Source organism: Mirounga angustirostris, unplaced genomic scaffold (genome assembly GCF_029215605.1).
Source record: "Mirounga angustirostris isolate CCGP_5_RB_7025 unplaced genomic scaffold, mMirAng1.0.hap1 SCAF_7, whole genome shotgun sequence".
Lineage (NCBI taxonomy): Eukaryota > Metazoa > Chordata > Mammalia > Carnivora > Phocidae > Mirounga > Mirounga angustirostris.
In genome coordinates this window covers 61,553,023-61,567,053 of record NW_026991715.1, presented here as the reverse complement: position 1 = coordinate 61,567,053, position 14,031 = coordinate 61,553,023, and the positions used below count along the sequence as shown (strand labels likewise).

The window sequence follows — 14,031 nt, the reverse complement described above, 5'->3', positions numbered from 1 at the left end:
ACTTTTCTGCAGCTCCCCTGGAGTAAGTCAAGTAAATTCAAAAGTCTGTCTCATAGCCCCCAACCCCTTGCCTGTTTCTTTGACTAGAGAGAGCAAACTGTTCCTTGGACTCTGTGCTAGCTGGAAGTTCCTGTTTTCCTGTTAGGGGTCTGTAATTCCTTTTTATTTATTCTGTTTGGGATTTGTCTAGTTTCTTAAGTGTGTGGAGTAAGGTCTTCCATTGACTTTGAAAAGTTTATATTTAAAAATATTTGTTGTATCCTATTCTCCTCTCTCCTTCTGCAGCTAATTAAGCATATGTTAGGACTTCTCACTATCTGCTCTACATGTTTTTTTCCATCTTTCCATCTTTTTGTCTTTCCCAGCTGTACTCTGGATAATTTCTCCTGATTTATATCCCTGTTTATAAATTCTCCCCAGTGGCTGTATTCTACTGTGCCATTAAACCTATTTAATTAGAGCTTAACAGTCTGGTTTTTATATATTCTTGTAACACGTGTATTCACTTCTTTCCCAAATTAGCTCCATTACTTTGTATGGTTTCCCATTCCCTACAGGTACCTCATACTTGACTATTTCTTGAAACACAGAAAGCAAAAATCTAATACCTGTCTAAAGGAGTTTTTCATTATTTCTACTAATTCTTGGCTCTGGAGTAATTTCCTTATGTAACTATATATTTGTATTTTAACTGTGTGTTGGTAAATGTTATATTTGAAAAGTAATTTGTGGCCTGCAATGAAGTTACTTTCCTATAGAGAGGATCTATGTTTTTATTCCTCTTAGCACCTAGAGGGATCACCAGTGTGGAACCACCCTAAAGCAAGTTAAATGCTTAAGATTCTTTGGGTGATCCTCATCCTTTGGCGGGGTGGGGGGAAGGTCATGGGGAAGTTCCCATTAGGTTCATGATTCTGATTAGATTTACAATGTTGTGTGGGCCTTGAACTTTGATCTGTTCCCTCACCCCATAAGGTTGTCTCAATAGGACCCCAAGCCCACTTTCCTTCTCTTTTTCTCTTTCCTTTTGGACTGAACATTCCTTACTATCTTAATATCTTGCTTTAAGATGATTTTTATATTTTAATCACCTTTGGTTTTCAGCAGGAATATGGATCTAAGTATCCTAGCATACAATTCCCAGAAACAAGAAGTTTCCCATAACTGCATCTTTGTTCCTACATGGGCAAACCCTACTCTTTCAATTGGTATTCTCTACACTTAGCACATGCTACTTGTGGCATATAATCCATAAATGTTGATAGGAAATATGCTTAATTCTGCCAGCAATTAATTAATTTTAGCAATTTTTATGTTTAGCTGCTCAAAAAACATAAGTATCTTATATTAGTTATGTAATATTACTTGCTGCATGTAACAAATCACCAGAAAATTTAGCAGCTTAAAGCATTTATTATCTTACATAGTTTCTGAGATTCAGGAATCTGAGAATGGCTTAGTTTGGTGGTTCTCATGAGGTTGCAAACTTTGGGTGATGGCTGCAATTTGAAGGCTTTGACTGGGGTTGGAGGATCCACTTCCACTCACGTGACTGTTGGCTTCAGTTCCTTGCCAAATGGGCTTCTCCAATAGCCTGGCAGCTGGCTTCCCCAAGAGTGAGTGATCTAATAGGGAGTGAGGGACAGAGGGAAGAGGAAAGGATAGAAAGAAAGGGACAAAAGATAGAAAGTGGGGAGAAATGCACCAAAGATGGAAGTGATAGCTTTTTACAACATAATTTTAGAAATGACATCCCAACCCTTCTGCCACATTTTTTGGTCACAAAGACCAATAATGTTATGTGGGAAGGGACTATGCAAGGGTATGAATACCAGGAGGTAGGGATCACTAGGGATTTATCTTGGAGGCTGGGAAGTACTGTATTTTACCGAAAGAAAAAAAGAAAACCTTTATTATATTCAGAGGTTCATAACAAAGCACTTGAGTTAAACCTACTCCTTCATTTGTATAAAGCATGAAAATATGGTTGCAATTTTATCAATACAGATGCACAAAATATTTCCCAAAAGGTGTTATATATTAAACTGTTCCAAGCCAAATCCAAAACAAAGAATATAAAGATTTAAAACTACTAAAAATATGATGTGAAAAAAAAATCTCAGTTAAATGGTAAGAGATAAATTTAGATGGCAAGGCTTAGTGTCTGGTAGGAAAAAAAATAAAGGTTTTAAATATAGCTAAATAAAAAATAAACTTGCAAGTGTTTTAGTAATAAAAAATTTGTTACGAGAAAAATAGTCCTCGTACTGAAACATATGGTCATAATTCTAGTAACATGCTTTTATCAATCAAAAGTGGTCTGAGAAGGCATGAAGCCTTTAAGATTCTAAATATGAACCTCATAACTCAAAGTAATTGAGGAAGTCAATGTGTTCTTCAGTGTAAACACCATCCTACATTTTGTATAAAAAATGAGAAGAGGAAAAAAATACATATATCTATTTGTATTTGCTGCTACTACACCTAAACCATGGGAAGATACATAAGAAACTAATAAAACGATTACTTGAGATTGGAGGGTAGGAAGAACAAGCTAGACACATACAAGGTGGAAAGTAAAACTTATATTGGTAAGTTTTTTATATTTTTCTGATAATCACAAAGAAAAAAATTAAAACCTAAGATGGGTTTATAGGTTTCTGGTTTATTTCAGGATATTTTCTATTAAAATGTGTGTCAAGTTATCAAAGTTATGGTTGTGACTAAAAAAAGAAAAGTCTGTTCTTTATTTATAAAACAGTATCTGAATCTAGGCTGTTATAAAATTAGGCAGTTGAGACACCATAGTCAAGCTACTGCTTTTATGATTAAATCATAGGGTAAGATATTCATACAACACAGTAGACTCTTTAAGGGAAAGTTCAGTCTTTTTACAGATTACCTACTTTTCAGATTTTTATCTCTTACCTAGCCAGGTTTAATGCCCACTATCTAACAAGTTCTTAGCCATCTCCTTATGGGTGTGGCTATCCTTCTGGGTTGTTTTCCTTTTTTTTTTTTTGGTGGGCAGCAAAGTGAAGTTTATTTTTTTATTTTTTTTATTTTTTAAAGATTTTATTTATTTGACAGAGAGACACAGCGAGAGAGGGAACACAAGCAGAGGGAGTGGGAGAGGGAGAAGCAGGCTTCCCGCCGAGCAGGGAGCCTGATGCGGGGCTCGATCCCAGGACCCTGGGATCATGACCTGAGCCGAAGGCAGACGCCCAACGACTGAGCCACCCAGGCACCCCAAAGTGAAGTTTATTGAGTGATATAGTATAAAGCTCCCAAAGAGGGAGGGGACCTGAGAGGGTTGCCTCCTGGGTTGTTTTCCAACCATGTAGTCAAGATTCATATCTCTATTATAGCAGTTACTTTTACTTTGTTAATTATCTGCTTCATACATTCAGCTCCAATAGGGACAAATATTTATTCATCTTTCAACCAGTGAAGCCTAACAAAATGCTCTGCACATAGCAAGTATATAGACACACAAAGTTTGTTGGGTGGCTACACAGAACAAGTGGGCTAGATTTACTTCATATTTCAGAATTCAGAGAAGGAGACTGTATAAAAAGGCCAAGACCAAAAACAGATCATTGTAGACTGAATACAAAGAACCATTCTATTTCTTCACCTTTAAAAAAATTAAAATTTCAAAATAAATACCAATGTGAAGAACATGACCAAATAAGTAACAACTGCATTCAGAAACCTACATCTACAAAGAATACTTTAAAATGTACCTCCAAAGGCACATTATTCCATTATCATTAAATGTAAAGGCTTTATGAAAACAAATCTAAAGCTATCCTATCATGGGAAGAGCTCTCCACCATTTGGTTATTTTAAAGTAATTTCAGGGGCACCTGGCTGGCTCAGTCAGAAGAGCACGTGACTCTTGATCTCGGGGTCATGAGTTTGAGCCTCATGTTGGGTGCAGAGATTACTAAAAAAAATTAAAAATAAATAAATAATTTCATTATTCATAGACTGTGCAACTAACTTAAACTGCAAAATAAACACACTATATAAAGAAACATAAACTGATAAAAATAATCTTACACCATTTCAATAAATTTCACAGGTTACTTTGTGTTGCCATTTTATTTAACAGCTGCAACATTTTACATTGCTTATGAAGTAGCTACTTCCAGAAGACTGATAATCTCCTTCACAGGGTATCTTTGACTCATACTACAGTTGTGATTCAGTATGACCCATGTGACCAGTGGAGTAAAATTCTCAGTCTCTCCTAGCCTGAGACCTCAGATCCTGAGTTATAACCCTGACTTGGTCTTCAAGTTGAGATGCTTCATAAGTATTTTTCTTACATCAGGGTTATTTAGTGTAGTTTCTTTTTCTTGAAATATACAATGAGTGTTTTTGATACAAAAACATATACCATATAAGAATAAAAAAAGCATCAAAATAATGATTGTATTTTATATAATGTAAATGAAGGACTAACTAAAATATCCCTGTTACTTTTTTTTAACACAACATACTTCTTAAAATTTTGCTGTTTGAAGAGCAAAGTTCTGTTAACAGTTTCAAATACACAGACTTTAACTTATGTTAATATCCTGTTATAAAAAACAACTACCATATAAAGAATTTAAAATATGCAGAAGTAATTAGTTCATTAAAATGTATATTTAATACATTGGTGTCAATGAAAATATGCAGACTTGCCAAGAAAGTTCTAAGGTTTAAAGGAAAAGTTAAAAAAACCTGTTTCAGGCTTCATTTATTGCTACATAATGACTACTTCAGGGGTCATATGGCCTGTTGTCAATCACTCTTAGAAGTGGTAAATAAAGGGTATATTTTGAAGGAAGGAGGAAAAATAATGCACTGCAATATAAAAATATTACCTATTTATAAATTATTAGACTTATAAAACACATACTGAATCACATGTTCTTGCTATAAAAACGATGTACTTAAATATAGAAGCACAAAATTCTGAAGCACCCACAATTATTTTAAGAATACCCATTTAATCAAGAAAAAAGCCATATATATATATATAATAATTTGAGAAGAAAAAAGGCAAAATTCTGATTTTAATCCAAATAACCAGTTTATCTAATCATGGAGGTAGGTCTCCACTCCAATTATACAAATAAGTTATCTGCCTTACTCAAAGAATTATCAAATAAGACTAAGATCTGAAAACTGTCTATGTCACTGAAATTCATTTTTAACAGACTTTAGAAACCAGCAATGTAACTGGCTAATGTAACAGCCATTTCCCTCATAAGGTTACACCTGAAAAGAGCCTTCATTAAAATCATTCTTGGCATAACGAGGTATACATAAGTGCAGATACTTTGGCTTTGCATTTAAATAACACAGTAAATGCTACAAATTTATTAAAGACAGAAGAAATCCTTTTCTTTTTAGTACTTGTATTACGTCAAAGCTTCAAAAACTGTGGGTCTCTTAAATTTTTAGAGATTTAAATATTGTGCTAATGATTTAAAAAGATCATTTCCTGCCTAAAAAGCAAAACTTACGTGTTTCAAACAGCAAACATTTACTTTTAGTGTTTGTGGCATTTCAGCTTTAGTGAATTTAGTTTTAACAAATTAGTTTGCAATATATAATATGACTTATCTTTCACTAAAAAAGATTTTCTATAATGAAAAATACTAATTCTATTTCTAATGGTAAACTAGTAGAGTTGGAGGTCCCACCATGGATCACAGGGATTAGAGCACTATCAAGATCATTTAAATAATGCTGAGGAAGAAGCTGGCCTTCAGATCCTGCCTGAAATTCAACCTGGGGGGGGAAAAAAAAATCTTGATAAGTCAACCTTAGAAAGTAAGCAATCTTGTTTAGCTTAGCAGATGAATATGAACTATTTTAAAATATCATTCATTTTAAGCATGTTAAGAAAATACTTGATATTTTACTCATAAAATGTTTCACATTCTCCTATATTTCTTTTATCTTCTACATAAATTATTGTCTCTCCCACAGATATCATAAAAATTGTTTAAATGCCACTATTTCATACTTTAGGTTTCTTCTCAATGCACACAAAAACACACGAGAGAACCAAGGTTTTAAATAATTACCAACATGACTTAAATAAAAACCTATAGTATTAAAAAATCGACTTAAAAATATTTTGAATTTGTTGTTACAAAAGTATTTAATATTTGAATTTAATGTCGCTGGTGAAAATTACACTTTAATATATTTGACTAAAAAAATTAACAGGGCTGCTGAAATAACAAATTATTACTTTCTTGAAAAAGGAACCTTTAACAGTGAGATCAAAATATAAGTTCTTCCTTCCAAAAGAACTAGGAGTTTAACACATCCTGACTGAAGAAAAGCAAACCCTCAATATATGATCTCATTCATGTTTAGATTAACCATTCTAATGAAAAACTTGCTTTGAAATTGATTATACTGGATGTTGGAAACAGAAATGCACATTAAAATAATACTAGAATACCATTTTTCACCTATAAAATTCGTAAAGTTCAAAAGTTTGATTACATATTGCTTTGATAAAGATGCAGGGAAAAGAACTTTCTCATACAAATTGTGGTAGAAACCTCTATTTGAGACAATATGGTAATAATATCTATTGAGTATATACTTAGACCTGGCAATTCTACTTCTTAGAATGTTTGTTATACTCACACTTATGCCGAAGCAAAATATTGTGGATAACCTAAATGTCAATCAGTGCATACTAAATTTACATAAAAACTAGTTAAATAAATTATGGTACATTTATATAATCAACAGGTAGTAATATGAAATATCTCTAAAATACAAGATCTTAAAGAAGCAAAGTCAAAAAAAGTAAGAGTAAAGGGGGAAATGAAAAGGACTTATATACTTATTCGGTTGTACATGTCAAAAATCACAGAGACTACAAGAAATGGGTAACATTTGATTGCCTGACCAGGAAGGGAGGATGAGGAGGAGTATGGAGATAGACTACAGGGTTGGGAGTCAAGAGTGGAAAGGAGATCTTTCCAGGGCTATTACCTTATACAACTCTACTGGGAACCATTTACATTGTAGCCTGGAGTTAATACCTCTAGGGGCTACCCATTATATAGATGACAACATGAATGTTGCTCTCTGGAAATGTTGGATAAGATGGTCCTATTATACACACACTTGTGAGATAACAGAAAATATATATTGTTCTCTACCTCTGGTTCCTCATACACAGCTCCTGAAACCCTTGTAATTTCTTAAGTTATAAGAACACTCTAAATATCTCTTGTTCTAATATTTGTATTTCACACCATCCATGACACAGGGCTCCTAAAACCCTTGTACATTCCTAAGTGATAAGAACACTAGGAATATCTTTTGTTTTAATGAGGTGACTCTGGGTGGGCTCCTGGATGGGGACTGGTCACCAGAAAGACCAAACCATAATTAGAAGCTTTAGATTTTTCAGCCCTACCCCTCATCTTCCAAAGAGGGGAGAGGGGTTACAAAATGGAGTTAAATCATGCCTACATGAGGAAGTCTCCATAAAATCCCTATAGAGGAAGATTTGGAGAGCTTCAGGCCAGCTAATACATCCATACCAGGAGGGTGACACATTCCAACTCCACTGGAACAGAAGTACCTATGCTTAAGAACCTCCCAAACCTCACCCTATGTATATGTCTTCATCTGTATAACCTTTAATAAACTGGTTAACATGTTTCCCTGAGTTCTGTGAGATGCTCTAGCAAATTAATTAAACCCAAGGAGGGGGTTATTAGAACTTCTGATCTATAGCTGGTTGGTCAGAAGCACAGCCAATAACCTGGGCTTATGATCAGCATCTGAAAGCATGTAGGGGCACAGTCTTATAGGACTGAACCCTTAACCTGTGGGATCTGGTGATATCTGGGTAGATGGTGTCAAAATCGAGTTGAATTCCTGGATATCCTGCTGGTGCCCAAGAACTGCTTGTTGGAAGGAGGAAACCCTCTACATATTTGGTGACCAGGAATGTCAGAAATGAAGTATTTTGTGTGAGTAGTAAAGGAGACTCACAGGAAGGAAAGAAACAGTAGGGAAGAACTGGTTTTTCCTTACATGGGAAGGAAAAGACTAAGTTTTCCTTTTTTTAATACTTTTGGACTTTTGTAATTTTAAATCATGTGAATATAAAATAAAGTCAGAATGAAAAAATTAAAAACCAACTTATCAAGCCAGACTGCTGTAGTGCAGAGATCAGCAAACTATGGCCTGTTGGCCAATCTGGCCCACCAACTATTTTTGTAAACAAAGTTTCATTGGAACATAGTGAGCTCATTAGTTTACATACTGTCTGTGGCCACTTGTGCACTATAATGGCAGGACTGAATAGTTGTAAAAGACATCATACAGCCCACAGTGCCTAAAATATTTACTGCCTAGCCTTTTACAAAAAAGTTTGCTGACCCCTGTTGTGGAGAGTAAAGGTAATAATATAGAGGAAGTATGCAGCACACACTGATGTTCAACGAATTTTAGTTCTCTTCATTCATCCCAAATAAAAGGTTAAAGAAGAAACTTTTGATTATTTTAATATATGAAACATTCATTTCAAAAACACATCACAAAAACATGTCTCACCATATCAGTGTCAATGGAAACTCTGAGGCCAATTTTATTCATCCCATTACTCTTTAGAGTTTTCAGGTGAGGGCACAGCGCAGCACTACAAGCCATGGCTATTTCTTTTGCAAACTGATAACGAGTTGCTGAAACAGATAAATCCTGGTTCTTTAGAAAGTAGAACACCTGAAATGTATTTAATTAGGAAACAAGTCATGATTAAGATTAAAAGCAGCTTTAAAAAGACAATTGCTACCTTCAATTCGACTTTATTAATAACATCCAATGTTAATGCCATGAAATTCATTAGTTGAAAAGCATTGTGTGTGGGACACCCAGGTGGCTCAGTCAGTTAAGTGTCTGCCTTCGGCTGGGGTCATGATCCTAGGGTCTTGGGATCAAGCCCCATGTCGGGAATCCCTGCTCAGCAGGGGGCCTACTTCTCCCTCTGCCTCCCCCCTACTGATGTTCACTCTCCCTCTCTCTCAAATAAATAAAATCTTTAAAATAAAAAACATTTTGTGTGTAAATATATATATCTTGATCTGTAAGTAGTAAAAGCCTAAAACCAAAGATGATGGACTATGGCATGACTTAGCTATTTTTACCTAATATTAACCTGTAGCAACAAAAGCCCTATTAATTCAGTTTGGAAAAGTGTACTAATGAGTCCACCCTATAACATCACCTTCCTGTAAGGACATCTTAATGAAGTTAAGATCAAACAAAGAAATAATGTTCTATAATTTTTTGTTGTTGTTGTTAAAGATTTTATTTATTTATTTATTTGACAGAGAGAGAGAGCACAAACGGGGAGCAGCAGACAGGGGGAGAGGGAGAAGCAGGCTCCCCTCTGAGCAGGGAGCCCGATGTGCGGGCTCGACCCAGGGCCCCAGGATCATGACCTGAGCCAAGGCAGACACTCAGCCAACTGAGCCACCCAGGCGCCCTGATGTTCCATAATTTCTTTTTTCTTTTTTTTTTCATTTGAGAGAGAGAGAATGAGAGACAGAGAGCATGAGAGGGAGGAGGGTCAGAGGGAGAAGCAGACTCCCTGCCAAGCAGGGAGCCCAATGCGGGACTCAATCCCGGGACTCCAGGATCATGACCTGAGCCGAAGGCGGTCGCTCAACCAACTGAGCCACCCAGGCGCCCCATAATTTCTATATCCTGTATAGTTTCTATCTATCTTGTACATGTATAACATCACAGAGAATAGAGAAGAAATTAGTAACAGATTGCCTGACCCAGGAGGCAGAGTGAAAAAGAGTATGGAAGTAGACTAAGGGGTTGGGAGTCTATAATTTCATATCCTCTTAGTTTAAAAAAAGTTGGAACATGCAAAAATAATTTTCATATGTCAATGCTGATTATAAACTGGTATCTATAACATATTTTATTGTGGGGGGTTCCTGGGTGGCTCAGTCAGCTAAGCATCTGATTCTTAATCTCCGCTCAGGTTTTGATCTTGGGGTTGTGAGTTCAAGCTCTGCATTAAGTAGGCCCAGCATGGAGCCTACTTAAAATAAATAAATACATACATACATAAGTTAGTTTTAATTTACATATATATATTTTTTTAAATAAGAGAAAAATGAAAAAATAATATGGTCAAATAACATATACTGTACAAAGATGGTAATGCTGCCAAAACTTAACTGAGTTGGCAGGGAGTAACACCATACAATAGCCTGAAATAGTCTTATGGAAATCCAAATCTGGTATAAAAAAGGCAGTCTGGGGTGACAATAAATGTGTGTTTCAAGATGTAATGTAAAAAGTATTAGTAAGCTGCAATGAGAAATCTCCCAAGTTCAAAAAAAATAAAAGCCATATCCAAACACAACATGTAAAGGGAAGGAATCTTCTTTCTCAGTTACCTCAGTACACTTTACAGTCTTCTCATCGGTTTCAAAATCTGCTTCCAGTTTTATTTTTTCACTTGGAAATCCTTGTAATGATATTCCATCCACTGAACTAATAACACTATAGAATAAAACATAACACAGTATTATTATTAGTACCAAAATGCTTTCTATGAAATGAGTTATTAGATTTGAACAAATAAGGAGAAAATATATGAAAACTATTTATAGCACTAAGATAACTCATTTACATACAAAATAATTAAAACTACAGTCCATTCATTTACCAAGATTTTTTTTTTTTTTAAAGATTTTATTTATTTATTTGACAGAGAGAGCGAGAGAGGGAACACAAGCAGGGGGAGTGGGAGAGGGAGAAGCAGGCTTCCCGCGGAGCAGGGAGCCCGATGCGGGGCTCGATCCCAGGACCCCGGGACCACGACCTGAGCCGAAGGCAAACGCCCAACGACTGAGCCACCCAGGCGCCCCCATTTACCAAGATTTCTTGATTGTGTAGCAAAACATATCTACTCTTTCATATGCCCAACTTAGACCTGAAGTTTAAAATGCCTTAGTTTCCTAACAGAAAAGCTGTCTCATGAATTTTAAAAACTTATCTTGGAATTCCTCAGCATTAGCCCTCTTTTTCCTTCTTTACTTTAGACCCTTTAACCAATCTCCAAAAAAAGAAAGAAAATAGTAACTGAAAAGGAGTGGCAGTAATATTCTATAAGGCCTCTAATGTATATATTATTAAATTCAGTTGTATTTACGGTGAATCAATAAAATACAAACTAAACATCCAAAGGGTATCCTTTACTTACTTCACAAAAATAGGTACAAAACAACAGAAAAAGTATACTGCCTTTCACAACCTTGGCATCAAGGTCACACTGCTACACAATGCACATTTTATCACTGTCCCCTCCCAAACTGACCATCCTTTAATAGCTTATAGCATACTGGCCAAGAAAATACACATGAGGCAGGTTAGCTACACATTTGAAAAAACAGACTACATTCATTAGTGTATAAGCATTTAAATTAATGGTATAATCTATATTTATTCATAAAATGTTTAATTTGTTAGGATTTTTTATCCTTCCCCCTCCATCAAATCAATTATATTTTAGTAACAAAAATTTCTTACCCTTGGTTTCCTTTTTCTTCAGAATCTACCCAGCAGATATCCACATATTCTCTTAGGTCTACAGCATCAACTTTCCCACATGTAATTTTAAAGTCTTTTTGTTCTCGGAGAGCAAGCCGCAAGCCATCCATAGTCTCTGGCGTTATTTGTACCATTAAGCCATCTAATAATGAGGTATGTTTCACATTCCTTTTATTAAATATCAATTAATGTCTAATCCATAAAATTTGCTTAGGTTCTGCATAAGATATGTTTTACATCATCTGTTATATAATCTTAATGATTGTTTTCTACTAGGAAATATGAAAAATATTTCAAAGTTAAGGATTCTCTTTCTTTAAAAAAACAGTTAAACAAATAATGGCGAAATTTTTCATTACCAACTGTAATGAAATTAGTGATGCCAAACTGCCCTTTTATAACAGCCAGCCGTAAAACTAGACAAAATGTATGAGGCAGTTGTTTTCAGGTACTGAACAAGAGGAAGTGCAATACTGTGATTTCTAAGGAAAACTCAACAGGTAAGCCTACAACTGCCCAGGCTCTTTGCTTGGAGACAATTTCTTCATGGTGACCCATTAAATCTACAATGGCCACAATGGGCTGAGAAATTAGAGATAAGTTTGGGGACGCCTGGAATCTGGGGTCAAGACACTGAAGAGGAAGGCACCAGAAGACTGAGTCCTTGGACTAGAAATGGAGACACGTTAATAGAGTGAGACTAGATGAGGCCTAACAGAGAACAGCTATTAGGGTTGGGAACAGAACAGAGATACTAGCAATCAAGCAATGCTGGGGGATATTGACAGTCTGGACCAACCACAGTAAAGAGATCTTATGAGCACCTCACTAACTTACACTGTGGCAAAACAAAACAAAGCCCTTACAAAATCTGTAGGCAAAATGGATTTAGAGAATGAGTCCTGCCAGATTGTAAACACTTTAGGAGTTCCACAGATCCATCTGTTAACAGAGTGAAAAATACAGACTACACAAGCTCAACATGATATGCCATGAAAATGCCTGCTTAAACATAAATAAGCCTTCTTCAGAAAAAGCTAAGAGAATCTAAAGTCTCTAAAACATATTAACAGTGACAAGTACATAATCAAAAATTATCAGCGAGAACTACAAGAAAATGTGAGCCTCTATACAACTGAACCCAACCATGAGACAGATAGCCAAGACAGTGGATTAAATATATACGTACTTTAAAACACCTATTCTAAAATATATTCAAAGACCTAAAGCAAAACATTCAAAAAATGAAAAGCAAATATGGGCTAAATGAAAGAGAAACAGAAACTGAAAAAACCCAAAGGGAAATTCTAGAACTGAAAAGTATAACCCGAAATTGAAACCTCAATGGATAGGCTTTATAGTAGACTGAAGACGGCAAGAAAAAGACTCAGAGAAAATGAACAAAGGTCAATAAACATTTTTCAATCAAAGAACTTAGAGAGGGACACCTGGGGGTGGCTCAGTCAATTAAGCATCTGCCTTCAGCTCAGGTCATGATCTGAGGGTCCTGGGATCAAGTCCTGCATTGGGCTCCTTGCTCAGCGGGGAGCCTGCTTCTCCCTCTCCCTCTGCCTGCCCCTCCACCCCCTGCTTATGCTCTCTCTCTAACAAATAAATAAATAAAATCTTTAAAAAATAAAGGAATAAAGAAGCTAGAGAAAAATGATTAAAGAAAAATAAACAGATCATCAAGGACCCAAGGAATGGTATAAAACAGATATATCTATAAATATAAATATAGATATATATATGCATATATACATATATAAATATATAGGTATCTCCCAGGAGAAAAAGACTGGGATATAAAAAAATTAATAATGGTAAGAAATTCCCCAAATTTGATGAAAAATATTGACACACATATCCAAAAAGCTCCATAAATACCAAGCAGGAGAAATACAAAGAAAACCATATTAAGGCATATCACAGTAAAACTGGTGAAAACCAAAGATAAAGAGGGTATCTTGAAAACAGACTGGAGAAAAGGGCACATTAAATACAGGGAAAGAAATGTAAAAAATTATATTGACTTCATTAGAAACAATGGAGGCCAAAAGACGAGATGACATCTTTAAGGAAAATAAAAACTTTCAAAGAATTTTATAGCTAGCAAAATATCCTTCAAAACTAAGAATGAAATAAGGACAGCTTCAGAAAAATGAAAGCCAGCCAGCTTATATTACAAAAAATGCTACTGACTTCTCGTGTCTGCTCCATCCTCACAACAAGACAAATGCCGAACAAACTGAAAATGAACAACTCTTATATCAGAGAATTGAGGTCACAGGGCAAACTCTCCCTCTCTCCCAAATAATAAAAGCTTTTAAAAAATCAACAAAAATATGTCAACACAATGACATATTTATAAAAAAAGATTTTATTTATTTATTTGAGTGAGTGAGAGAGAGAGAG

General features: G+C 35.3%; 1 protein-coding gene across 7 annotated transcripts in view; it reads right to left on the bottom strand.

The window, feature by feature from the left end:
- Positions 1–2,960: 2,960 nt before the first annotated feature.
- The window catches only part of ZFYVE16 (zinc finger FYVE-type containing 16), a 47,151-nt gene continuing 36,080 nt past the window's right edge, over positions 2,961–14,031 (bottom strand). For 6 of the 7 annotated variants that reach the window (XM_045897389.3, XM_064596295.1, XM_045897395.3 and 3 more), the window contains 4 exons: positions 11,596–11,758; positions 10,461–10,566; positions 8,599–8,766; positions 2,961–5,790 (listed from right to left, as the gene is read on the bottom strand). In XM_045897389.3, the coding sequence (XP_045753345.1) occupies positions 5,629–5,790; positions 8,599–8,766; positions 10,461–10,566; positions 11,596–11,758 (599 nt within the window). In that variant the 3' untranslated portion in view covers positions 2,961–5,628. Of the gene's footprint in view, positions 5,791–8,598; positions 8,767–10,460; positions 10,567–11,595; positions 11,759–14,031 lie in introns of those variants that run through there. The other variant, XR_010413108.1, reaches the window with a different exon arrangement.